We start from the raw sequence: 26,586 nt of genomic DNA, 5'->3' as shown, positions 1-26,586 counted from the left end.
AATAGCCCTGGATTTTTCAAAATTATTTTCCAGCTGCTTCATATTGTTGTGGGCAAAAGAAGCAGCTGCAGTCCATTTTACCTGGATGCCTAAACAACTGGAGCATACTAGTGAGTATTGCAACATGTTGTTTGCTTGAGGCACCCACTCTGTGGTGCTTTCCATAGTCAGGAAGTGAGAGCAGAGCAGAGCAGGGCAAAGGTGCTTCACTCGTGGCTTGCCCACCACCCAAACATGCTGACAGCTCTGCTCCTTCTGCAGAACCAACAGGCAAGGTTGGTTCACCTGCAAGGAATGACCCCTTGCTCCTTGTTGCCATGCTCAAAATTCCTCCCCTAAACTATCTAAACCAATAGCTCAGATAAACCAAACAGCTCATTTGTTGAACACCATTGCAATTAGTTTTTAAAAACCCATCACATTTATAATTTAAAATTTACTCGCCCTATATGGTGTAAAAATAGCCCTAATCTGCAGTCCTTATCTACTCTGATCACAAAGGATCAAACCTCACTGTTTCTCAAAACTTTTTGGATTCATCCTTTTTTCCCCTTTGTTTAAACAATGAACCATGGCTTGGGATTGCCAGGAGTCACTTCCTGAGCTCTGGGGACTCCAGCACCTGTTTTTCTGGAAGTGGTGGGATGCACAAAGAAACCATCAGATAAAGGGGGGGGTGCATGAATTTCAGGAATAAGGACATGAAAGGATAAACACTTGCAATTTTACAGCATGTAAAAACAGAGGGCAGCAGTCTTCCTAGTCAATGCTTAAGTATTTGGGATTAGGGCATATAAATGTCACCTGCAGTCATCCAATCATTAGCTAGACAGCTATAACAGCTCTGGTTATCCAGCAGATCATAAAATTACAGACTTCAGGAATAATTTGGGCACGTGACCATGCTTGGGGACAAGATGTTTCAGCACTCAGAATCCATGGGGCAGTTTGGCCATGTTGTGCCATTTTCTATCAAAGCTGTCGGTCTGCACAAAAGCACAAAAGCCTGATATTTTCTCTGCTTTTTTCATCACAAGTCCTGAACTCTGTCACTGCAAATAAATGACATGCTCTCGTTTATGAAGCTGTAACCTCCCTGCCAATCCAGCTACCATCTTATTTTGCAAGCCAGTTTTTCCATCCTGCATCTTTGCAGATATCAAACTTTGAGCCAGCGAAGAGAAAGAAAGCAGCCCAAGACGTGTTCATGCAGTCTCCTGCAAACCACCTGCTCTGCCTGTGCTCCAATGCCAGCTGCAGGTCCTGTAGACCCATTCAGTGTAGTGATAAAACTAGGATCCAAAAAAACTTTCACTGAGGTAGGGAAAAAAGAGTTTTAACCCTTCTATTAATCTACATGAATGAAGGGAAAGCACCACCAAATGTCTTCCATCTCCTCCTTAGGTTTGTAAATCATACATCATAATTATGGACAGTATTATCATTTCAACACTTTACACATCTGTAATTTCTCTGTGGAATTAAATAATATTTCTATTTCCCCAAGTTATCTGAGTTACCATAGGCCACAGTAATTCTGAAATTATCACCTAAAATTGAACATTTTTTATTGCCTATGGCATTCTTTCAGCAAATTAATTTTTAATACCCAGACATATCATAGCAAAAAGTCTCGTTAATGTATTGAAACTTGCAACTTTTATATCTATAAAGGACACTCATTTCATAGCCTCAGTCCCTGTGGACCAGTTTGTAAACTTAGATACTCACTGTGCTGACTTAAAAGGGACTGTACTCCCAACAAGTACTCCACGGGGATCCAGCAATGCACCAACCATCTCCAACAACACAGGGAAGACTTTTTAAAAAGGATTAAAGATTTTGGTGGGACAAGAGTTCACAGGGAGCCCATGAGGAAAAAGTGATTTTTGAAACATAGCACTGATTAGGTGCTTAATATTCTTTGAAGAAGAAATTGCAAAAGAAAGATGCAACCAAAAAATTGTCAATTTTGAAAAGCTTAGCAGTATTATTTAAAAAGCATTTGTTCAAATATCTCAGAAACAGATAAGAGACAGACTGAAATTGAAAACTACTGCATGGTCATTCATCAATGCCAACAGCAGTTTTTAGGCTACTGGCAAACTTTTGAGTTTATCTCACAATAATTCTCACTTGCATTTAAATTACCACCAGCCCCCAAATGAAAATGCAAATGATTTTCACGAATCACATACAAAAGTGCAAGAGACATTAAAGATCACAATTTGGAAATTGTACTCTATTTTTCTCCTTAATAAAAGCTCTACTTATAAAGCAATGGTTCAGAGAGCATTTTAGAAAGAACTCAAGGAGGAATATGTTTCTATTCCTTTCTTGAATATTTTATACTTCTTCTACCATGCAGTAATTGTGACTGTTATTTAATTGCTCTCATTTAAGAGCTAATAAAAAATATAAATCAGATAGCTTTTAAAAGATATCACAAGGAAGCTTTATGATCAAAACACAAACAGAAAAGCCTCCATTGTATTGCTATTGAAATAATATAATTACATCACATCAACCATTTTTATGTTTTTTCATTGCTTCAGGCACCTTAAAGAACAAAATGGATTTTTATTTCATTGTAGACAGTCTGATACAGTATTCTGTGCTTTGTCTTTTGAAGCAATCAGTCACTATGAACTCTAAAAAACTCAGGATCTTGAAGAAAAATGGGTTTTTCTCTATTGACATAAAAAACCTTTAGATAAACAAACTCTTACTTAATGCTAGCTTCATTTACTGCTGTCACAAACTTAATGCTGATAGTTTTATAAACTTGTTTTATAAACAAGTTTTATAAACTTGTATTTATGTTAAATAAAAAACACCCCCTAAAAAATGAGGCAAATCAGTGTGAATCCTCACTGAGGAAGGACAACAGGAGTTATTGATGATGATGATGAAGATGCAGGCTGGTTTCCAGTATGCTCAAATCCAGCAGCTTCTGAATGCCCCACAGATACAGAAATGCCAGCAGGATAGACAAGGATAACACTGACCCATGAACAAGAACAAATTATTTAAATTGCACAGCAGCTCAGATTAAAATTAATCACAGACTAAAGATATATCAGACCGTCCAAGGCTGGCATTGCTCAGTTTTGGGAATTTCCTCCACAGAAGAAATATTTTTTGCAGAAATATTTCTTCCCTCCATACACTCTAGTGCCAAGTTTACACTAATTTCTTTCTGTCAGTCATTTTCCATGGCATTGCCTCAGCAATTAAAATGTAATGTGTGCAAAGAGAAGCCCCAGAGCATTACATGCTTTGATAAAACTACTTTTTTAAGCAAATCAGCATTGCAGATGCACTCCCTGTCCCAATAGTTTTAGCTTATTCATAACTGTTAGGAGTAATGAGAAGGGAATTAATCAGGAAGGATATTTTAGTTCAGCTATGATTCTTGATGGGATTATTTAGACAAACTGAACAAACTCTCCATAGTCCCTATATTGTTGATATTTATCTTGGATCACAGCAAGTGAAACAAGCAACAGTTCAGTACCTTGATGTCTGAAAAGTTCAGAAAAATATGATTTTGAAAGTGGTGTACTTCTTGCAATTCTTCAAGAAATCTTCTTTATAAATTACAAACTCTGTCTTGCTAATCTATGGATGAATCTAATTATTAAAATGCATCTATTGATTAAGGTTTACTTGCCTTTTGAACTTGTAGAGGATGAAAGCTCCAACTGCAACTAGACAAACAACAAAGAGAACCACAATAGCCCAGTAGCCACTGCCTCCTCCAATCCTCTGAGAGTCTGAAACACAAAATAAAAGAACAGCTTTACATGTCCCCTTCCACATCATTCACGATCTTGAGCATTCTTTTCTATTTAATTGCCAGGTCAAAAACATTGGTTGTTGTTTTTGCAACCTCTTCTTTTCACTCCATCTGGCTTCTTCAGAAAGGCAAAACCACAGAATTAGTTGGTGACTTGTTACTGAAGAACAGAGGACCCATTTAAAAAATAGAAAGCAACAAACAGCAAAACTCAAGATCCTGAAGATTTAACTATTTGTGTACTCAGTGCTTGTTTGGGTTCTTTTCAGGGAAACAAAAGTTATCATAGTAAATGATCAGACATCCTAAGTATTTGCTTTGCAAAAGCAGGGCTGTATTAATTTCACAGATGGAGAAACTAAGGCTCTGAACAACAAATGAACTCACCAAGGTAATGCATTGGTAAAGGCTGGAATGAACACGGATTTCTTTCAATCCCTTTTGTGCTGGCAAACAAATGTCAACCCTTTACACCAGACAAGGTACCACAGTGAGACTATAGCACAATTCCTCATAGAAACTAGATAAAAGAGCTTTGTTTTCAACAGAGACATGACAGATAAAATATCACACGATAATTTACAAAAATTGATAGTGGCTGGCTAAAGCTGTTCTCCCACAACACACTGAAATTAATAAAGAAGGATATATTATGGGAGATAATGCACAAACAAAAATTACAGGACATTCTCATAAAAGATTCAAGTCATAGCTGGTCTTTATGGTTAAAAAATTTTAACATCTCCCTGTTTAAAATACACACAGACTTTCTTCAACCACTTTCCATCAACAGTGAATCCAGGGAGGCAGGAAATGCCAATTCCTCTTGCCACCACCCCATTTCCATTTGTTTTAAACAAAGAAAAAACACAGTTTATCTCAGGACAGGATTAGTAATGTGGGGACCCTACAGCAACCTTCCCTTTAGTTGATCAGAAGATCAGAGATCCATGGCAGAGATGCAGCAAGCCTTGTGTTGGACTCATGCAGTCACAGCAGCAGAGTTAATGGCTGATATGAGGGCAAAGAAGCTCTGCTTTCTTAGCAGCCAGTGCAACCTAACGTGCTTTTAGATCCCCAGATGAGTTTTTGAAGCCTAATTGGCTCTTCCTTCAGAGCACTATTTTGTACAATGGAGGTATTTATGTTGTGGCTACACAGAAAAAGCAAGAAGCACGTGATACGAGTCGTGAGGTATGACAAAATGGAAACATCAAAAAAATTTATTTGGTTGTGATTGTTAATAATGACCAAATGAAAATGTGTATGTATGTATATATATATATATAAAAAATATATACATAACTATATATAAAAACATATATATATATAAATAATTATATATGCATATCTGTTTATTTATATGTAACAAGTACCAAGTAAATATATACATATGTGTTATTTGTACAAATACATGTTGATAGAAAGTTTTTCTCCTTAAATTATTAGATCTTGACCAGGCATCCAAAAGTTGGTCTGTTGATAGGTTTTTTAATATATTTACCTGAACTGGAGTCAGCTAAAGTCACTAAGACCCAGTATCCTCCCCTCAGAAAGAAGCTGATGTTGTGTGCATTCAGGGCCTGCTTTATAGCTGCTATTCTCTGCAAATACAACAGAGAGAATGTCAGATGTCTTGTGCTGTGTTCCACTTTGAGACACTCAATGTTTTAAAAAGGAAAACCTCTGGTTCTTTAAATGGTGAAAGCACTTGTCAACGATGAGCTGAAATCTAAAAGAAATTCAATATTGAAAAATCAAGCAAAACTCCAGAAGACATAAAAGCTGAAAACATCACAATCTTATAGCAAAATCTTTCTTTTTGATTACCCAAGTCTTTACATTTACCCACTATGAGACAGACAGCAAGCAATTTGCACGTGCTATTGGGTTTACCTGGGTCATATCTCACACAATGCATAATCCATATTAAAAGCCTCAATTCTTCTGACCTATCAAAAGCAAACCTGTGATGTCATGTTGGATTTTTTGCCATGAAAATTAACTACTATTTAAAAATGAACTGCATGTCATAATTTACCTTACCTCCTTACCTATAATGGAATGAATTCTATTTATAGCTAATTTTTAACAATATTCCATAGAAATAGATACATTCATTCATGTGGAATAAAAATCAGTATTCCTCCCATTTTCCTCCAGTGGATAGAGCAAAGTGAAATATGGTCTTTCATATTTTTACGGAGCAGAACCATTAAATATACCCTCACATCCTAACCCCAGATGACAAATCGTCTGAATTATACTTTCTACTTGCTTGTGTCTTTAACATGGTCAATTTTCTAAAAGATCAAAGCTAGTTTTATACTCTATGCCTTATAATTTGGGACATGACTTCCCAGAGGATGCCAAATTAGAAATTTGCTTTACATCCATGAAACTTTCACAAGTAACTCCTTTTACGATATGATCAATTATGGTGCTCATCTTTGACAAGCTTTTCAAGTATAATGGATAAAAATCCCTGTAGTCCCTCTCATACTATGGACAGACACCACACAAAAGTTCAAATATCATCATTCTTTTTGAGGAATCTCTAACTTCTGAAGCTATTCCACTGACTTTATTAAATTTTTTTTATGTGGGAATGACTCAACATAAGGGTGAAGTGAGCATGGCTTCAGTTATTTCACAAGACAATTACAGCAGATAGCTCTTAAGTATTTATCTTGTTGTCTAAAGCTTGAAAAGAAAATGGAGATGACAACTCCACTTAGGAGTTGGGAGCAACTCCTCCTTAGGATTAGGAGGCTTTAAAGTGATGCTGCTATGATCAAGAAATAAAGCTTCTTTGTATCAATCCAGGGTCATTGCTGACTTCATGGTGTACAGTGCCAGAGAGACAACTACTTTAGGTTAACTGAATTACAGACAGTAAATGAAATGTCTGAGCTCCATAACTTCTGATTCCTCATATTTTCCCGGCAGGTTCGTAAGGAACCCAACATTTGGTGTGGTTTTTGCTTAAGTGATTAAGACTTGTTTGTTATTTAACTCCCCACTGCTGGATTCATACCCAAACCTATATGAACAACATGTCCTCAGGTCCTCGGGTCAAAAAATTGAATCTCATGTGAATCCAGCCAAAGGTTCTGGCTTACTTATTTCACTGACAGACTCATGTTTTTTTCAGTGCTCATGGGTTGGGTTTTTTCTGCCCCATGGTATTTACTGAGCTCCTCTCTAGACTTCCTAACTTAAGGTTCATATACCAGCATTTGAATTTTCCATCTTTTTGTTCTGCATCCTTTACAATGACAATATTTGAACATGTGAACACAATGGCTCCTGCATTATAAGAATGCAAAAGAATGAAAAATAATGAGTCTGTTCAGACTCTTACCCACTTCTACATCTTGGGTTCTGACTTTCCCTTTTTGCCAAAGCAACTCACTGGGAATTTTTGTGAAGTAGTTTGTCTGGATGGAAATCTTCCTCAGAGCCCCTGCCTTCCAGATTATAGTTTAATTACATTTTAATTGACTCTTTCAACTGGACTCATCCCACCTGACATTAGACATGCAGTAGATGTGCATAAATTAAGCAACCAAGTCTCCTCTCGAGTCAAAAATTAGAATGGAATACTTTTGAAATTTCTCTGTTCTTGAAAGCAGGTTAAATCACAGTCAGCTTTTATTTCTCCCTGCATGTATTTGAAACAAAAAGGGCTCTTGTCAGAGTGAAATAAAATTTCAGAGTTTCCAAAGGGTTCCTCCTACTGCACTAATAGCTTACTTACCATCTTTGTTATTGATGGCTTTTATCAGTAATAATTTATATTCTACATGATTAACACAATAAACAGTATCACATCTCAACACTCCATGTAAAGCACCCATAAAAACTCCAGCAAGCAGCTGTTCCCTGCCTGAGCAAGAAATTATTGCCTTGAATCTTTCTGAAATAATGTAATATTCCCAAATCTAAAAGGTTTTCAGCCAAGAACAAAGAGGTTCTCTTTAAGAAATGACATTTTATGACTATGCCTAAGTTAAGGGTATCAGGGACACCTCCTCCAAATGTGCAGAAAACATTCTGAATTGCTGGGTCCTCACAAAAGTAGCACAACTCTGACTTTGAGAACTGGCTTGTGCAGCATGACAAAGCATATCTTTCTACTGATTCATGATAAAAATCTTCAAGATTCTCTTCTAGTAACAGAAGGGAATGTAAGGAATTTTTAAACATATGACAGCATGAGTATTTTCTTGCTGACTTACCAGCAAGAAAAAGTTTATTCATACAGGGTATATTTTCAGGATATTTCCCAAGTCACAATTGATTCTGATATAACACATTTTATAAAAATTTTTACCATTCAAGCCTAAAGCAACAAATTTATATGCACAGATCAATAGCTAAAAGAATGTCCATTAGCAATAATATAAAACCAGAAATGTAGGCAACTGTCACAAGAAGATTGGCTGTACATCTCTACAGCACTGTATTCTACAAAGCAATCATTGTTGAGATGTGAGACTGGTGTACCTGACTTACCATCACAGCACAGAAAAGGCTGCTGTAACTGCTCCTGTCTCCCTTGTTCCTGCTCCAGCCATGGGTCTGACCTGGTTCATCCTAACAATGTCAGAAATGTACACATATTCTCCAGATTATACAATCCTTTCCCCTTCCCTTGCTACTCTAGTTCTAGAAAACCTTTGCAAGATGTTACTGGAGAACTAATTACAAAACTGTGTGCTGCTACACTACTGGGACATCCCTATAGCCCCACTGAATGGAAGCTTGTCCAAATCACTTGCATCATGGGATTGCTCCTCTTTATGCTTTAAAGTAACTCACATGATGTTTCATACACAAACATGAGAAAAACCTTGAGACAGAATTGATTGTAACTGATACTCTTTAAGCTGTCTTGAAGCACAGCACTAATACAGAAATTGAGATTTAAAGGGAACTAATATACATAACACTTTGCACTGAAGTAAAATGTTTGTACAACCAAAAGAATCTACCACCATTAGTTTCCTTAAATTACTGAACATATCAATTCCCCACAGGCTCAGAATAAGGAATTTCCTTAGAAACTTTACCTTGCTTCCTCAAGAAATGTAAATTTTCAAATAATTTTGAAGCAGTAATAAGGTAATAAAAGCCTTAGCTCATGAATGGGTCTCTACAAAAGAAACAACCTGCAAAAATTAACTATTTCCTGCAACATAATCAGGAATTCAGACTCCCAGGAATTCTCACTGTGATTACATAGGAGAACAGTAAAGGTGTCTGCCAAAAAAGTAGAAAGCTTTGTGAACTCACACATTGTAATGATAGACACCTGTTCACATTGGACCTTCCAAAGTATATCTCATGAACTCCAAACACAATCTATTTGGTTTATGTTAATATGAAGAGCTTTGTCTTACCTACTTCTCCAGCTCTTCGGAGACTGTGACCTTGTCTTAAAAAGCTGCAAAACGCCCTTCTAAGTTAAGGATACCTTACACTGATTCTTTGTAACTGGAAGGACATGAACTGCAAGGTACAGGCACAGAGCTAGGATCTGTTTCTTCTCTATCACAGCAAAAAGACAAATATAATAAATTGTAAGTGCCAAACAGTCTTCTGGTTTCCAACTGGCATGAAGTCTTTCACTATAGAGGAAACATTGTTTGAGAACAAGTAGGAAGAAACTAATGTCCAATTTTCAATCCTATGTTCACTAAATTTGTTTTGTACCAATTGAAAATGACATTTTCTTACAAAGGCAGAAAATACTTGCTTGATGTTCTTTACATTATGGGTCAATGACAAAGGTTCTGTGTTTGTTTGGACCTGAAATCTAATTTCCTTCTGAAGACAGTGCAGAGACTTTGCTCTACTGGATCGTCACAGAATGACATGCATCTGTTTAAAAGACAGACCAATATTAAATATTCTTTAGAAACACACTAATACCAGAAAGAAGTAGATTATGCTGGTCTGGACACTATCAAACACAGCAGACATAGCTGCTGTAGCATTCACATGTATCTTGTCAGATGGGAGTGAGATCTTTACACAGGCAGGGATCACCTCTTAATTTCACATAAAGGCAATGAGAGTACAGCCATTTATTGCAAAACAGAATGAAGGCTGTCCTGGGCAGATGTGCATTGCTCTGGTTACCTTATCACTTGTTATGCTTCTCTTCTTTTTTGGTTGATTTGCTGGTAGTAGCACATGCAAGTCAGCAGCTGTGGGCAGACCAGGTTTCACAACTGTCATGAGTGTTTCTTCAGGTATACTGGTCTCCTGTGAAGACAACACAGACACACTTTGTGTTTTATATAAAATACATATGTAACTCCACATATGGCTTTTAGACTTCATTGTTCAGATCCTTAATTTCTAAAGGGAATTCCACTAGAAGCTGAAATATGAACAAAGTCAAACATAAATGTACTGAAATGTGAATTTCTCTGTTTATATTGGAAGACCTAAGTGTTGTTATCACATTAAAGTAATTCAGTGGCATCAAGAAAAGAAGCAAAATGAAGAGGTTTTTAGGTTTATACAATCCTGCAATGGCCAAGCACTTCTGAGGTAACATACAAAAAAAATCCCTAGTGGTTTAGGATCCTTTGTGGGCCATTCAGAAACAGTGTAGACTTAGAAGTGCATATTCATTACAGCTAACTTTAGCTTCTGAAGGTTGCTTAGGAAGGTGCTTAATGGACAGAGAGAAGTCCTTCAATGTGAGACTAAGAGCACTCAGGTTCAGCTCCTGAAATTGTAATGAATACCTTCATTCCCCTGCTGAAAGTCAAGTGCATCTATTTGTAAAATAGTTTGTGCAAATTTGTCTTTTAGTCCCAAATTTCTCCATGTTTGTACAATGCAGGCACACAATTTTAGTGACCATACCCTGGGCACTTTCCTTGGCCTTCCTCAAACAGATTCTGAAACTCCATTAAATTGTTCGTATACTTTGACAAATGTTTTAGTAATTATTCAAATGCAAGATTTATTTTATAGGGAATAAAATATTTTTTGACTGGCACTAGTGGAACTCATTATGGAAAGAGTTGAAGTCGATAAAAGCAGGAAATTAATTTGACATTTGATAAGAATCTCAAAGAAAAAAAAGTGAGAAACTCTATAAAGCCAAAAAGTTTAGAACCTGATTTGCACGACTGCAAATCCAGGATGAGTAAAATGATTTAAACTTCAAATATTTTATAAACAATATCAAGCTGCACCTAAGTGCTACTGCCCTCATGAAAGCCAGTGTGTGCACCCTCAGTTGCTGGCAGGGTGTGTGCCTGAAGAGCTCTCAAGCCCAAAGTTTCCATGAGGTGATCTATTGCCACAGCACTATGGCATAGTTTGTATTTGATTTAACCTACAGGATTCAGCTGTTCCAAATCCAGATTTCTTTTGTGAACATGCTCTGAAAAATAACTGTACAATTTGTGTGCCTATGTATGATACATAATTTCCAAAGTTACAGAACAAGCATAGGAAATTCTTTCTTTCTGCTCTGTCTTTACACAAAGATAATATCTTTTATATCACACATTGCTTAGCTTCTGAATCTATCACACTTAAGCTACTTAACTCTTCCTGCTTTGGAGTCAGCAGTGTTTGCTAATATGTCTATCCCTAATCCCAGAGAGCAATATTTAGCATTAATTGCCAATTAGGCTATGTTAGTCCTAAACTGTCTGTGTTACAACATCATCATCGACAGCTTCCACTTAAAAGTGACACTAGGCTCAAACTTGCATGAAATGTGGCTCATGAGGTTTACTTTATTATTTTTCTCTGCCTCCATTTCAAAATACCTTCTAAATGAGAAGGTATTAACTCAACCTTCAAGCTTTACAGCTGGTGAGGGAACATTTTATGACCAATCTGAAGGAGCACCTTCGCAAGAAGTCGCGTCACCACCCGCCCAATGTCTTCCCTCCACTCTGGTATGTCGGGGTTGTACATGTCCAGGTCCTTAGAAAACTTCAGAGGAAGAACATGAAAATGATCTAGAAAAACAAAAAGAAATAGCAAGAAATAAACTAGATTGCAAAAAGGGTTTGATAGCACTGAAAGTCTCTGTTTAGCACTTTGTGCCGTGCAGCACTGCAGTATCTAGGACCCCTGCTGCTCTCTGTTGTCAGGTGTTCAATTCTTTCTGTTTTTTCATCAACATCACCAAAATTGTGCCCAAAGAAAAAGAAAGGAGGAAGAAAAGGAAACAAAGCAGATTTACATACATGCTCTGGGGTCATAATGTTCCCAACAATTTTCCCCTAGCTCAATAAGGGAGTATTAAAAAGAAGTCATTGGTTTCTTTTATTTGAAATCATAATGTACCAATGGATTTTATTCTCACTGAATCATAAGTATGTGGGGTTTTTCCACGAGATGTTTCTGTTTTCTGTGTAAAATGAATACCTTACTCCATAAATTAGATATGAAAATAAGAATAGAAATTATATTACAAAGGCTAACTACTTCCTTCTTTGAAGAAAAAAAAAAGCAAAGGTACACCCACAATATTTCTCTGGATATTGTCAAAAATATCTGAAATACTAGAAATGGGATGATCCTCAGAAAAAAGTCCCTGAAATCTTCCCTTTCTCCCTACAGGATCCTTGGATGAAAACTTAGGGAACAATGCAAAGCAGGGATAGAGAACCTCTGGAATGCACAAGTCAGACCTGCTTCCCCTCAGTATTTCCAACAGAATTTTATTTTAATATGGCTTTCTTTTTCAAAAGTTTCTTTATTTTCCTGATGGCCAGTACTTTCATGCTCTTGATATCAGGACTGGCACAAGAAGAACTGGAATGATAGAGCCATTGATGCAGTCACACTAAGAAGGTTATACTTCTAAAGATTTCTTAAAAAGCTGATGCATTCATAAATGGTAATATAAATATTATATCTATTTATCTTTGAAAATGAGAAGGTTCATAAAAGCTCCATTTAGCATAAGTGGGGGTTTTGCCATTATTTCAAATTAGTAAGTATACTAAAAACAAAAAAAACAGAATCTTCTTCAGAGAACAGAGATGTATCACATCTTGTATTGCATAATATCTGAAGGCTTTTAGCTCTGCATTAAAATAAAAGCTTTTATACTTATCAAAATTCCCACCTGTGACAGCACAAATACAAATGTAAATAATTTCCCAGCACTGCATTTTTCACAGTATATTCTGCCTTGTCACCACATTATAAAACACAAAAAAGCCACACCAGGACACAGTATGGAACAAGAGCTGAAGGGTTATTTAATAATTACAGCAGAGCTACATTTGATCCAAAATCTCAGATTGACATCAAGGTAACAGTGACATATTGTGATGAAAGGCAATTATTTGACATGGTTTTCAATGCTGAGAGCATTTTTTTTTTTTTTCAGAGGTATTTAGACTACTTTACTTACAAATTTTGGGAAAGTTTCTAGTCACAGACCAAAATACCATTTAAACACATACAGCATCTGGGAACCAGAGTAACATTTAAAATAAGCAAAGGAAACAAAATGTTTTAACTTCCCAAAGAATCCCACTGTTCAGTTTTGTGGAGTTATTTAGTGACTGTTCATGCCTCTAATCTTTACAATTAAATCTGGCATTAGATTTAATTTTACAACAGGTTCACTTGTGGTAGGGCTGGTTATAGAGGTACAATAAAAATATTTATGAAACAACAAAAGGAAAAAGACTAATGTCTCACCAAAAACATGGACAACTTTTGAGTCCTGAAGCATAGAGCTCCCACAGGAAACTTGTACTGTAACTCTGACATCCCCTGTCTCAGCAAACTTTGTCACCAGAAAACTTTCCAATGTAAGCAGTGGCTTTAAAAAAACAAAGAACATTTAAAACAGAATTTCAGCAAGAACCATGAGAACAGTGCTGGAAGAGACTGTTGTTAAAAACAACACCAAAAAAATTTCACATCAAATTTATATTTTTCAGTATTTTATCAGATTGATCAATAACAATTTTCAATATAGAATTTTTCTTTCCCTAAAAAGATTCTATACAATCAGAATAGCAGCCAGATGAGGAAAACATTTCTTTTAGAATAATCAGTCAAGCATTAGATTTTCAGTCATATCCCACTAAAATTAATGGAGTCTGAGTGAGACTCAACAACCTCTACAAGATTATATGAAGCAACTCATTTGCCTCAAAAAATCTAGAGTATGTCAGGGTCAAAAGGATTAATGCTGTCAGCTTAGAACACCAGCCCACAGTCACCTCTAAGGTGGAGCTGAGATACCCTGCTCCTTTACCACATCCTTATGAATGACAATACCCTTCAGTGCCTCTTCTTGCAATGGCAAAGTCAATAATGATGAACAGATACAGGCTGGGATTAGGGTAGACAGCACATTCACAAGAAGAAAGTTCACTGCACTTATTTGAAGCATTCCTCTGTCACACTTAGTCTGCCTCATAAAGAAAATATCTTATCTGTTATTGGAAAAATTAACTTAAAATAAATTACCCAGCTATATAATAAATATTCCCCTACAGAAATACTTGGATATTTAATGCTCTAGGACGTGTTTATATGGATTTTGTTCACCAAATGAATAACTCTAGATTGTTTGAATGCTCTCAATGTTTTGATATCCTTTAAGATAACACATTTATTTTTGATATGACAGTTATTTTAGATTCACATAATACATTTATCTATACAATGAAAAAAACCCAAACAACTTATATATCTATATTTGTTCAACACTTCAATTTACATCGCTCATGTTATTAGCTTGGAAGTGCATAAATCTAAGTTTAATCATTCACCAGTTATGATCCCAAATCCATTCCCCTCTAAAACTGGGGGTTTTTTTACAGGTAATGAAGTAGAAGAAATTGTTGTTTTCCCCCCACAAGCAAACAGTTTAGAAATTGAAAGAAAGGGACAACCTTTATTGGAAAGAGTTTGAAATAATCTCTTGAAATAATCAGAACCATTTGTGTACCTGAAGATTGTTTCCTATCCACCAGTAGAAAACTGTCAAATTAGGGTTCTTAGGCAGGATGATGGCTGTCAGGTTCACCTCCTGGTTTCTCCCAATGACTGGAACCACTTCTAAATTTAAAGCCTGCAGTGGAGCTGAACAAAGTTCAAAAAATATCATTGAACAAGAATCCATCAGTTTATTAACATGTCCTTCCCCAGAAGCCTCCCACCTGTTCACCATAAGGTCCTGAATTTATTTTTCCCTCCCTCCTTTCCTCCCTTTTTTACATCCATGTTGAAAGCTATGGACATAATTGGAAAGACCTCATTGGAAAAAAACATCCCCCAGATGATCCCAAAACCCCTCAAACCAAATCTTAAAGCAATAAGACAGATCAACAAATTGGGCTTCTCCCATGGCCATTCTTTTCATTCATGTCCAATTCGAGAACACATAAGCAAATACTCCAGTTAAAAACTGGAAAAGGCAATCTCAGCTCTAATTTTTTTTCTTTTTTTAAACTCAGTAACAAAAGATCAAATGAATAGAAATCTAACAAGTCTCAAATTGCTAAGGGAAAATCAGAAAACTGAAAAAGAATGCTGCTGACTACTCATTTTCATTATAAAATATCAGCTGTTAAGCTCACGCAAAAAATCTCATTAATTCATGCTTTAAAATAGATCTGTACATCAGGGGAGCATTTATTTGCAAATCAAAATAGATAACCTCTGGACTCCAAAATGTGCCTTAGAGTAAGTTTATTCCTTTCTGAACTACTAGAACCATAAACATTACTATTTGTTTAAAAGAAATGCATCATTACAACAGTTTTATCTGCTTGTGTTATGTTTATTAGTCTTGTGCTGTTTCACAGTACAATAACTGTGTTGAAAGAAAATCTTTCCCTCAGAGGTTTCCCAGTATATCTTTATCAGAATGTCTGAAGGTAAAAGCTTTTTAACAGTACACAATATGGTAAACAGAATTTCTTAACTTCACCTGCACCAACTACCTGGGATACGAAACCACTGTACAGATCAACATTCATTCATTACACAGAATGAATACTAACCCATCCATTTCTGTTCCATTCTAAATATCTTTTAACTCATTCAAAGGTTTTTCATCTCAGTGCAAACTTAATGGTAATTAAAACTGCTCTAAAGCATTCCTCATATTTTGTACCAGGGACTGAATCATTGCTGGTTCACTTCTAATTTCACTTTGACTAAACTGACTGAACTTCTGAGAGCAAGTTGTCCAAAGCCCTTTTCCACCTCACTTCACTTGGTCTGTGTGGTGCTTCATCCAAATGTAAGGCTCTATTTTACTCTGCATTTTCTCCAATAACTCTTTTACCACCTACATGAATTCAAAAAATGTTAGGGTGCTTTAACAAACAAAATTTCTTCAGTAGCTTCCAGAGGAGTAAAAATTCTTCTCCGGTGACAGTGTCTTGAAGAAAATTCAGAAATGTTAGGAATTTCATTAAATTTGTTCCTCCTAGAAACAGATTTTCCTTCTTGAACGATCTGAGAAACATTTTTGCTTCTGCCATAAATTTGTGCTTTCACAGAGGAAACTGATTACTTTGAGATATGGCTTTGTTCCTGAAGAAGATTACTTTCTTTTCCAAAATTTTTAGAGGCCAAATTGTTTGGTACTTGAATGATGACTGCAATTTCAAGTTTACTGTTTCTATATATTAAAGAGATGAGAATAATTACTGCAAATGCTTCTGCTTGTCTCTGTTACACAATTCCATAATGCATTTGAACAAGCTGCACAGCACCCTTAGGTGTTTACAATTAAGACTGAAGTTACATGATTTATATTTAACTAAGTTAAGAATTCCATAGTTTCCAAAGTTCCACACTATACAGGTCATGGTTCCATGAAAAATAAAATGTGGGCAGCACGTGTATTATTGTATGTATGCAGTTCTTTAGTTCTTTTTATTCTGAGTTCTTGGGTCTCTACAGTTGCCTACTCACATTTATGCTAATTCTAATTTCTAATTTCTCTTGCAGTTCATTAGAAAGTTGTAGATTGTTTAATCTGGATCAGAAAGTATGATTTGTATGACAGAAAAATTTCTTGTAATTGTCCTGCAATACAGAGTATCCCATAGCAATGTGGCAAAAGTGAAGTTATTTCCTCTACCATTTGCCTCTGAAAAAATTCCCTGGGAATTATACATCAGTTGGAGACTGCTGACTCCTGAAAGAAGAATTCTACAGAGATCCCTGTTTTCATGGTATTCCACAGTGAAATATGTCCCTTAATGGCTATCAGTGTCTCACTAGAATGTAGAAATTGCAGTTTAATTAGTGCCAACTAATTTCCTCAAATCATGCAATTTACCTTAAAAAATTAAACAGAGCAAATGACGTGGAAAGCATTTACTTAAGCAGGCTGTGTAACACACTTCCATGACTCTGCCAGTCTTTGAGCAGCATCCAGGGGCAGGCTTAGGAAGGGGTCACATCTGCCTCAGTGCCCTGCTGCCTCTGCACTTCAGCACCAAAGTCCCCCTAATGCACCAGTCATTCACTTGTGTAAAACAACTCTGCTTTCTGCAATTTTAAAATCTGCTGCATAAAAGAGATTTCAACATCTTTCAGTTTTACTGTTTATTCTAACATAGGGCATGTTAAAAGCACACTTTGAGAAAGTCTTCTGCTTTCCATCAGGCCTTGCTACTGCTTGTCATTCTCTGAAGGGTTAGAAGTTATTCTTGGAGAGAAGAACATCACACAGTTTTTTCCTGTTCATTGCTTGTATACATCTACTATTTCCTTGCCTACTCCACTTCTCAGCACCTAGAAGCTTCTCAAATGTAACAGTGAAGCCCTAAGTAATTTATCTGAGCTCTCTGGAGTTGTCAAATGATTTAAAAAACAAACACAACAAAGAAACAGATAATGAAACTGAGTTGTACAATTTGATTCTGATTCTTTCTGCTTGATATTATCAGGAGACTGGTCTTTATCACAAATGTGTTTGGCTTTGTCTGCTACTCAAAGAAGAACTGGAAACTCTGAACTCAAGGACACACTAGCAAAATACAAAAATATCAGCAGTCACTAGACAAGCTGACATAAAGCAGATGGCTCTGTGCACCACCTGGTATATGGCTCCAGTGATTTCCGTTGCTTTGGGATTAGGATGGAAGACACACCACTCACAACAGAGGGAAACAGACACCTGGAGAATGCAAGATGAGTATCTTTCCCTTTGATGTAACTTGTTTCTGAATTTTTTTGACGCATCTGAAAACAGGCAATAGCTGTCTTGAACCTCAAAGGAAGAGGAGAAATCAGTTCCACTTTTGAGTTTCCTTCTTCATCTCAGTTATGAGATGACTGAGGTACATTAAGCTTGCAATGGTGCATGATATTCCCTGGGCCATGCTATCCTTTATTTTATATCTGTTTGATTGGGTTTTTTCAGTCTTAATTAAGGAGAGGAAGAGAAGCACAAGTCAAGTAATACTGCCTGCAAACAGGAAATTATATCCCAGCACCATTTAAAACTCTGTGAGAATTAACTACCTAAAAATTAGATTTAGAACCACTGAGATTTTGACTAATTTTTAAAATCATACTAGAACTCATGTTTGTTAACTTGCACCTGGAAGCTCTACAAAGACATAGCTCAAAGTATTAAATTTTAGCTGCTAAGGCTGACAAGGGGTGTTGAATCAGGAAGATGGATCAATCCTGAAATTCATACTGAGACATGCTTGTTATTTAAAAGATTAATAAACCATCCTTCTGCCAAATCCAAACAAAACTACTTCTGACCTCCTACTGGATTAGGTTTACAAGCCTCAGCATTAACAGCACACAACACTGCAGAGCTGCATGAGGATATTGAAAAAATACGGTCTTTCCTAATTGCGCCTAGCAATTTTCTTTTCTCCTTCAAAGCTGACATGAGGTTTGTACACAGTGGCCAAAGTAAGAAAACCAAAGAGCTGATATACAGTTGACTTGGACGAACACCACAGCCTCGTCATGCCCAGCCACGTTCTCAGCCTTCACGGAGACGCGGTAAATCCCGGGATTCTCGTAGCGGTGACGGATGGGCTCTCCAGTCATCGTCAGGTTCACGTATATCGCCTTAAAGCCATCCCCAAGATCTACCTGGTATTTGGTACTCAATACATCACCCTAAAAGGAAAATACATCAAAGATATCTGCAATGGCCACAACCAAAATAGACAGGACACATGTTCATAACCTTTTATGGAATCACAACAGCGTTTTCAGCCCCAGCCAGACATCTTGACCCAACTGCAACAGCTGCAGTAAAACCATGGCAATTACATTAGTGCAACAGATGCTGTGTGCACTAACAGAGAAAATACCATGTTTACAGAGCAAGGTGCTGCCTTAAAATTATATACCCCAGACCACTAACCAAGTTGTAGGGCACAGAAACCATCACTCTTCTCTTAATGCAGCTGGACATGATGTAAAATAAAGGTGCATGGCAGCCCCAGGTTCAAAAGTAATGCTCTTGTGATTGTAAGCAACTGAAGATTGCTATTTTAGCAATTTCCTACTCATCACACAAGCTTCTAGCCTTTGTAACTATAAAGTAAAATTAATTGACTTAGACGTTCTTCACAGCACTTTCCAACCATACCTTCTCACTGTCAACCATGTGGCCCTTAAGACCCAAGCTGGGATCTTCACACAGTTGTAGAGTGTTACACTGAGCTAACAACATACCAAGAACTAACATGCTCTGGTGCAAAATGAGATGCATGCTTAATAAAGCTGAGTTTGGGAAATGGTTTAAAAGTCCAATCAAACAATTCTGTCATGTCAAATAGCTCATGGAATTTATAATTCATAATACTTCTGTTAAGTGTTCTTTTAAGTGACACTGTGTTCCTAAATTCAGGCCTAAAGTACCACAAGGCTGATACCACTGTCAGAGGACAAACATGCCCATCACTCATGTGGTCATGGCAGAGCTGCTCAAGAGAGAAATCAGGCCTGTGCCACATGGACTGGTCATCTGGATGCAGTCAAAGGAAAATTTGTTTTAGCTGTGAGCAGCAACACTTTCTCAATACTACTGACAGCACTGCCTGAGAAAGGGGCTCTGACTCCTTAACCTCCAGCAGTGTGGATGTTCCTGTTTGCTTCCCAGAGATCATGGCTGGCTTCAGGGCCAGGCTTCATAGAAAAGCCTCTTTGTTGTGGAAACACAAGTATAGATTTCCAAAACTACCTTTCCTCTAGGAAATGAACGTATACACCCGTATGCTGGTCAAGTGACTTGAAAGGTCATCAAAGCAGAAAAGTATTAAAGTATTCAAAAATCACTTCATCTGTCCAAAAGCCACTCTCTGAAATTGCTTTATTTCAAAATTTAATCCTAAAAGGCAGCACTAATGTAATTATTTTCATGATGACAATGATCAGTGATTGTAATAATCTCCCCAGGAAACTGGTGCATTATCCAGAATTCTATTCTATTCTATTCTATTCTATTCTATTCTATTCTATTCTATTCTATTCTATTCTATTCTATTCTATTCTATTCTATTCCATTCCATTCCATTCCATTCCATTCCATTCCATTCCAAAGATTTAGCAGGACAGGTGCCAGGCATCTAGTCCAGCCCTATGCTTTTTACAGGAGAGGTTGGACCAGATGATCCTTGAGGTCCCTTCCAACTGTCAGTCTATATTTCTATGATTCTTTGAAAATCAAAGGAGGTACCATGCCTAGAACTACATACCCTGCCATTACAAAAGGAAGGAAAACATACTATTATTTCCTCCTTTTATTATTTTGCAGTGGGGATGATTTTCTTCCATGTTTTATCACATGAAACACCATCGCTTATAAAGTCAAAAAATACCCATAATAAGGAACCTGTAGGATTATCAAATACCTAAGCACAATATTTCAAGACACATAAAGCACTGTGAAAGCTTCTTCACTGTGAATAGCTTTTTTTCCCAAATAACATCTTTCTTTTGACAACAGAAGAGTAGAATTTTGCAGAGGAGATAATATGTTATTAAAGTTTAAAGCAGAACAGTTATCTCCTTGCCAGCAATGTGTTAGTAAGTGGAATCTCTTTAGATGACATTAGCTTGCATACAATTCTTTTTCACTCTATCTAATACTAACAAGTGTACATGCATATTTTTTCCAGGTGAGAAAGAAACCAGCACTGAAAGACAGTAGAGGAAGGTTCTCTTAACATTTTATTCTAATAACTTCCCTAGTGTAAAGATGAGGGCGCTTTCTTCACAACACCATGGTATTTCTATTTCCTGACCAGTGAAGACAGAGTATGGAGAGACAGCAAAACAGTAACGAAGGGAAAAGGCAGATAAATCTATATGGAACTGGGGCATCCACTTTCATAAAAAATAGGAGATTGTAATGACATTATTTATTCATATATTCAGCCAACAAAATTTGGGAAAAAATATGACCATTTAGGAAAAATTATGACCTATTTATTTGTTATTATTTCTAAGGACAGTCGCAAACTGCCCAAATGTACCAGAAGCCTGCTTCCTTCCTCTCTGATATTTGGTATTCCTGTACCTACCAACAAGCCTTCACAGAAACTAGCAAAATAATTTTGTTCACCAGACAAAGTAGTATATCTTGGTTTGTTGTAGTAGAGCTGATTTTTAAACTCAGTAATTGTTATGAATTCTCATTAGACTTTGTCATAAAGATTAAGTCCTAAGCAGTGCTCAGAACGTTTGATTTTAAATATTATTCTTAGCCATAGAGGGCACCAAACTGCTATATTTCTTCTAAATCTGTCTTCCTCTTTGATGTATGGAGCAAAGACTTCACCAAAAGACACAGCAAGGGATTCTCTTCAAGATGCCTTATTTCTGGATATTTTTGAATAATTTTAAATGTTTTTCATATTGCCACAGAGATTCATTAAAGCTTCAGTAGGAAGAAAGTCAAACTGCCAATCAAAATCAGTAGAGTCCAAATTGTAACCAAATGCTCTAGGCTCACAATAAACATTTCCAAACAAACTCTAAAAAGAGAAGGCAGCAGGACTTGCCACACAAACTGTTGGGGCACTGCATGCACTGGGACAGAGCCTGCAAAGCATTAAGCAGCCCAGTGTTCTGCACGTAACCTTCTTGATTCTATTACAGAAATAAATCCCGAGTGCTCGATTTATACAGCACAGGTTTGCCAAAATGTGTGAACTTTCTTCAAGTTCTTGCAAACCAGTGGGGTTAGCCAGGATTACAATACTCTGGTAACCTGAGCAGAGCAGTTATAGCTTAATGCTAAAAAACAAGCATGAGAAAACAAACCCATGGCAAACAATTCATCCAAGAGTTACTCACTGCTGTTGGTCAGAGCCTTAGGGAATTGTCTCTCAATAAACAGAAAAAAAAACCTGTATCTTTGGAAACACAACTAATATATAAAAATATTCTTATGCTGAGCTATTTGCTGATTTCTGTAAGGCTTTGCCTCATTCCTTTTGAAAGGCTGATTCTCAAAAACACCTAAACCCAAGTATTAAATGTTTTCTCCATTTTTGTTCCTCTCTGATACAGCACTTGAAATTTTCAGTCCAAGAAGACTTTGGTAATCCAGTTACTCTGACTTTCCAAGAAACCAGTGCCTTTTCTGCTGAGGAGACAAATCCTGTTCTGAGGGTAGAATTTGGAGGTTCACTGAGTTTACTGGCTTATCTTACTCACTTGAAAACAAGTTTCAGTATTTAGAAAGCTGTTAATCTTTGTCTCAAGCACAAATTAATCTTCATTCAGCAGCAAAACAGGTAGAAATGAAACTAACCCTAAAAAGTTATTTAACTTCCATGCAGCCAATGTTTATTACTACCTGCTCTTGCTGGACAATGAAGGTGATGTCTTCCCCAGGCCTTACAGCCAGACTTTCTTCTCTGATGCTGATCTGAAGTCCTTTGGGAGCAATCAATGGACACATATGGTGTGCTAAGTTCTGCTGCAGGTCTACTCCACCTTCACACACATTAGAAACAACTTTCCTGTACCTGCAAAAACAGTAAACAATGGGCACAGTGAATTGGATGTCAGCAAAAGAATGCAAGAAAAGGCACCAAATGCATGTGTGATTGAGGCTACTGCATTTTCCTATGCAGAGAAAGAGAAGATTGCAAATGATCAAAACCAACTAACAATGCAACTACTTTCATTGGGGGTACTTTCATTGCCTTTACTGCTGAAGAAAGAGGGTGTGGAGCATGGATGAGATTTCGCTTGCATGCATTGGAAGAGTCTGTGTTTTCCAACTTAGAAACATGCCTGACTCGCCCTCAGGGACCTAGACAGTCTGCTGTCCTTTCTGTCATCCCCTTTTCTGGCATCCAAGTTCTCAATACTCTAGAGGGCTTGGTTCAAATCCCAAAGATCAGGAAGAAATTAGACCAAACAGCTTTTACATTAACCCAGAACTAACAGCTTAACTGCTGCTTCCAAATCTATTTGTTTCTTAAAACATTTAAAGCATTTGTTTAATACAACCATATAAAAGAGTGAAAGGACTCACACTTTTAAAGTGCTAATAATGAAATGGTTGGATGTGTACAGTAATTATTTACAGATCACTTTCACACAGGTATGTTATTTTTAAACATCCTTTACAATCAGAGTTACATTTCATTCTTTTGAATTCCCACTCTGTATATCCCAGCTGTCAGCCGCAACCCAAAAGGCAGCATTTTCCTCTCTAAGGTAAATATACACAGAGACTGTGATTCTATTGCCAGATTGGACATTTCAGCATTTGGTTCTCATCTCCACAACCGACTGTGATGGTGTTATGATAAGCCAGAATAGATGCCAGCTGCAAGTTATTCTCAGCACAGACGTCAGACTACATTGTAGTGTATATTCTATGCAGTATTGTTTATACTTACTAAAGCTTTCCTTTGATTCTGAGTGTCCCATATGGTCAGGAAAAGAATCTATTCCCCACAGAACTCCTTACCCTTACGGAAGTGAGAAACTTGGAAATTCTGGGAGATGCTGTCAGTTCTTCAGAGTAATTCATTGGATCCAAACTGAAAATTACTCTGAGCCCAAGAAATGAGCTAAAAGGTTCATGAACATTCCTATCAGAAGTGTAATAATAGATACAAAATATTACCAAAAAAAATTAAAATTTTGAAAAGACAGCTCACCCTCTTCTCTAATGGATTAGTCTTTAAACTGCTGTGAACACACAAGGAAATATTTTCCTTTCATTAGTCTGTAGGAACTTTCTGCTCATGCTCTGTGTCAGAATCAGAACTTTTCCATTTCCTTGTTTTTACAGTTTGTCTAATTTACATTTCATAGAATCATAGACTGGTTCGGGTTGGAAGAGACCTTAAAGATTATTTCTATTAACCTTTCTGTCATGGACAGAGACACCTTCCACTAGATCAGATTTCTCAAAGCCCCATCCAACCTGGCCTTCAACACTTCCAGCGATGAGGAATCCACAGCTTCTCTGGGCAACCTGTGCTAGTGTCTCACCACTCTTGCAGCAAAGAATTTTTTCCTATTATCAAACCTTCACTCCTTCAGTTTAAGGCCATTCCCCCTTGTCTTGTCACCAGGTATTCTTGTGTAAAGTCCCTCTCCACCTCTCTTGTGGACTCCATTTAAGTATTTAAATATGGATTTCTTTCAAACCACATTTGAGGCTGCTGATTGAAATATTCTACCCCTCTCTGGAAGCCTCATCAAGACCATGAAATGCAAAATCAGCTTACCCAGTGCTGCTGGTGTATGCCTGCCCCAACACACAGTCTTCAGGAGGTGCTTCTGGGTTAAACCAAAAGTCAGCAAAGCATTTGCTCGAGTCCAGCTTCAAAGGTGCAGAGCGCTCAAACCCGTAATCACTGAAAAACATCAACAACAAACATGTAACTACTTCACTCTGTAATCCAGTTTGGGGTGAATGAGACTACATTTTTCAAAGTCAATATATTTTTTTCAGTGTTATTCTACTAGATGAACATACAAGTTGATGAAGCCAATTCTGTTCTAATTTCAGTGGGATTTGTGTACACTTGGGGGAAAAACGGGTTGCAATTACTTTGTCAGTTCTGCAAAATTACCTCCCTTGGTAAAAAACGATTTTTTTAAAGGTTTCCTTTGACACTCAGACCAACTATATCTTATCTTTTATTTTATTTTATTTTGCCTTTAAAATTAATTCAATGGTCATTTTTCAAGTCTTGATCAATAGAGAAAAACAGCATGATCTGTTCAGTCAGGTGAAAGAAATACTTAAACATGGCAACATTTTTAAACAAATGCAAATGTAAAAGAAACCCGTTATTCAATAACAGGTTTTTCATTTGCTTATACATGGCTATGGGAACAGGGGCAAAAGGAGGAAAATAAACCCATCTCAAACTCTATGTAAATATTTATTAGAAATAAGTCAAAAGGCCCACAGACAGACTCACCATAAGAAATCAGTGTTCACACATTCACAAACTTTGGATGTGAGAGCTGATGTGAAACTTTTCCCTTTAATGCACCATGATGAAATCTTCCTCTTCCGAAAGCTTCTCTGCTGGCCCATGATGCAACGATCACCCTGAATATCAAACCACTGGACTTATTGCAACAGAACCTCCACAAACAGACCTTGTATTTTCCTGAGAGAGGCTGGTCTTTCTGCCAAGACTATAAATCTTATAGTCCTCCTCTGATCCTCTGATATATAGGTATAAAAAAGCCTTCTGCTTTTATACAGCCCACTGCTGTACACTAAGAGGTCATTACAGAGCTGTAACATAGGCTATATTTCTAGGACACAAATCTGAAGATGCACATGAAAATGCAAATGTAATTTATGTTTCATGAGTGTCCAACCTGTATGCAAAGCACAGAATGGCCATTTAAAAATTTCATCTGGATGCAGATAGCTGAATTTCTCTAAATCATCATATCTCAGGTTGGCTGTCCATTTGAAGCACCAGTTACGAGGACACAGAATGAACTCTCTCCATACACACTCCACTGGTAAATGGGCAGCTGCAAGTACTCTGTCAAAGTCATTTCAGTAGTTTCTAATTTCTGAAAGATATTTCAGTGCCAATACCCCAAGATACCGTTACTCTTTAGGCTCAGATCTGTGTAACATTCTCTGTATACACACAGCAGTCCCAAACAGGAGATGTAAAATTAGGCATGAGAACTAGGAAATAAGAGCTGGAGTAACACTGAATAGTATGCAAAAAAATACACCAACCCTGGTGGAAGAAGCAAGACATAAAAATCAGAATGATTATGAATAAATATGATGTGTTCCATTTAATAAAAATCCCACCACATATTGGTCTCTTTAATCAGTACATTGTACAGAGAATTTAGCTTCCGGAAAGTGGATTTGGCCAGAGCATCATGATTAGCACAGCCTTAGTGCAGTATTGCAGAAAGGGTATTGCCCAAAACAACTGAACTCCATTACATGATTGGTCCACTGAGATCCTAAATTACTTCTGGAATGGACTTTACTTATGGCAATTTATATATGAGTATGGTATGTGGTCAGGAAGTTGGCAGAACAGGACTGCATGTTGAAATTATTTCAATCAATATTACACACTTCACTTTATGGGACTTGCTTCCCAACCCAGCAGGACCACCTATCATTATGGCAGCCCCCCAAATATACTTCTGCCTTTTTTGGGACACAGATCACACAACCAAAGGGAACACAAAATCCTCTCTGACTTTAAGCTCCAGCAAAATCAGCATAAGGCGACTAAGCTGGGGGTGCAGCATCCAAATTCAATTTGGAAACATTTTCTCAGCACACAACTCTA

At 37.0% G+C, this 26,586-nt stretch overlaps 1 protein-coding gene across 2 annotated transcripts in view; it reads right to left on the bottom strand.

The window, feature by feature from the left end:
• The window catches only part of SORCS2 (sortilin related VPS10 domain containing receptor 2), a 533,743-nt gene that overhangs the window by 17,949 nt on the left and 489,208 nt on the right, over positions 1–26,586 (bottom strand). For both annotated transcript variants that reach the window (XM_059845225.1, XM_059845226.1), the window contains exons 16-25: positions 25,219–25,352; positions 24,517–24,645; positions 22,620–22,791; positions 18,739–18,925; positions 14,766–14,899; positions 13,502–13,625; positions 11,687–11,799; positions 9,947–10,072; positions 5,304–5,403; positions 3,674–3,776 (exon numbers count right to left, since the gene is read on the bottom strand). In XM_059845225.1, the coding sequence (XP_059701208.1) occupies positions 3,674–3,776; positions 5,304–5,403; positions 9,947–10,072; positions 11,687–11,799; positions 13,502–13,625; positions 14,766–14,899; positions 18,739–18,925; positions 22,620–22,791; positions 24,517–24,645; positions 25,219–25,352 (1,322 nt within the window). The remainder of the gene's footprint in view (positions 1–3,673; positions 3,777–5,303; positions 5,404–9,946; positions 10,073–11,686; positions 11,800–13,501; positions 13,626–14,765; positions 14,900–18,738; positions 18,926–22,619; positions 22,792–24,516; positions 24,646–25,218; positions 25,353–26,586) is intronic.

This window comes from Haemorhous mexicanus, chromosome 4 (assembly GCF_027477595.1).
Source record: "Haemorhous mexicanus isolate bHaeMex1 chromosome 4, bHaeMex1.pri, whole genome shotgun sequence".
In the NCBI taxonomy this organism is placed as follows: Eukaryota; Metazoa; Chordata; class Aves; order Passeriformes; family Fringillidae; genus Haemorhous; species Haemorhous mexicanus.
The sequence above is the reverse complement of the archived record's forward strand: the minus strand, read 5'-3'. Positions and strand labels throughout refer to the sequence as shown.